The sequence below is a fragment of the Protobothrops mucrosquamatus genome, unplaced genomic scaffold (assembly GCF_001527695.2).
Source record: "Protobothrops mucrosquamatus isolate PMUCROS unplaced genomic scaffold, P.Mucros_1.0 scaffold2236, whole genome shotgun sequence".
Lineage (NCBI taxonomy): Eukaryota > Metazoa > Chordata > Lepidosauria > Squamata > Viperidae > Protobothrops > Protobothrops mucrosquamatus.
Genome location: NW_015388325.1, coordinates 38,039 through 39,468, shown reverse-complemented (window position 1 = coordinate 39,468; position 1,430 = coordinate 38,039). Strand labels below are relative to the sequence as shown.

The 1,430-nt window shown below is 35.2% G+C and overlaps 1 protein-coding gene across 1 annotated transcript in view; it reads right to left on the bottom strand.

Annotated features, from left to right (window-relative positions):
- ABCC4 (ATP binding cassette subfamily C member 4) overlaps window positions 1-1,430 on the bottom strand; it is a 141,994-nt gene that overhangs the window by 104,498 nt on the left and 36,066 nt on the right. The window contains exon 12 of the mRNA XM_015824442.2: window positions 269-320. Within this exon, the coding sequence (XP_015679928.2) occupies window positions 269-320 (52 nt within the window). The remainder of the gene's footprint in view (window positions 1-268; window positions 321-1,430) is intronic.

Sequence of the window (1,430 nt, the reverse complement as noted above, 5' to 3'; positions counted from 1 at the left end):
GTCCAACAGATGGCGCTGTTTTTCAAAAAAAGCATGTTTTTACCTGTCACAGGTGTGACATCTATATAATATAGGTATATAAAAACACGTGCGTATTCGAATGCAACGTTGTGTCAAAATTTCAAAGCAATCGGTGAAGAACTTTCGGAGATTTAAGATTTTGAACAAACGAACATTTACATTTTTATTTATATAGATATAGATTATTGAAGATATTCAGAGAAGTCTCAATCATCCCGTAAAACAGCAGAATCTCCTGAAGGGCTACCAAACTTCTGCCCTTGGCACATTCATTGTTTTTACTCTCAATCTGTGCACAACTGCACATAAGCAGCAACTGTGCATTCAGATTTGCAGAAAAATGTTTTATTTAACTTTGTGCAATGCTGTATCAGCTTCCATTCATTAGGGATTAATTTAAACATAGAATTTGACCTGTATACTTTTAGTATACTTTAACTGCATATGCTAGAAATGCCCCAAAAAGCATTCTGGATTCTCAGACATCCCAGATTTCATTTTATTTTCACTTCAGCTCCCCTCAGAATGTCCTGAGCAGTCTTTTTTTCAAGTGGACAAGCCATCTTCTCCTTTATGAATTGAGAATTAGCAGGATCCTGCTATCTTTCTCTCAATATAGGTCAGCAGCCAAGGAACCTCTCTACCCATAGTAGCCCTGAAAAGAAAATGATTATCTGCTTCTATTTTAATCTCATACAATAATGTAATGCCTTAAAAGCTTGCTCTTTGCCATGTATCTTACTCAAGAGTAGAAGATTGGTTGATAATCCTCACAATTCTCATAATCCAGGCACAGCATTTTCTTAGCAATATTGCCTCACTCACTGTGGTTGGGACTATTCCTTTCTCAAAACAGTATTAAGCTTTTCCAAGCTTCCTCTTTCAGCTAGTGGTAGGAGTAGTAGTACAAACAGAAAATATAAGCTAAGTAACAGTAAGCCAAGCTAAGCATCTTATCTGCAATCTTACACCACAATAACTGAAAGTTACCTCATCAACTATGACTACATGCTAGACTGGACACATCAGTTACATATTGTAGGAGTTGTGACATCCAAATAAAGAAAACTCAGAAATGCCTAGTAAAAATTTCTCTGTTTGCCATCAAGCAGTTAGCAGCACTATCTAAAAACTAAAATGGAATAAATTGTAAAGCAGAGGTTCTCAATAGTATTACATATATTATAGAGGGGAATCAGAAGTAACCATGGTGGGATTCAGAATAAGACTTTAATTGAATCTTAAATTTCCAAGCTGGCACCCTGAGAAGGGAATGCTGCCAAGAAAATATTATTTTTTCATTATTGTAGTGAAGCATGGTAATATAATTCCTTGAATTTAGTTACATATGACTAGGTTTACTCATTCTGATTATTATTCTTAATTCAACTGTATTATTTCCAGGTCAG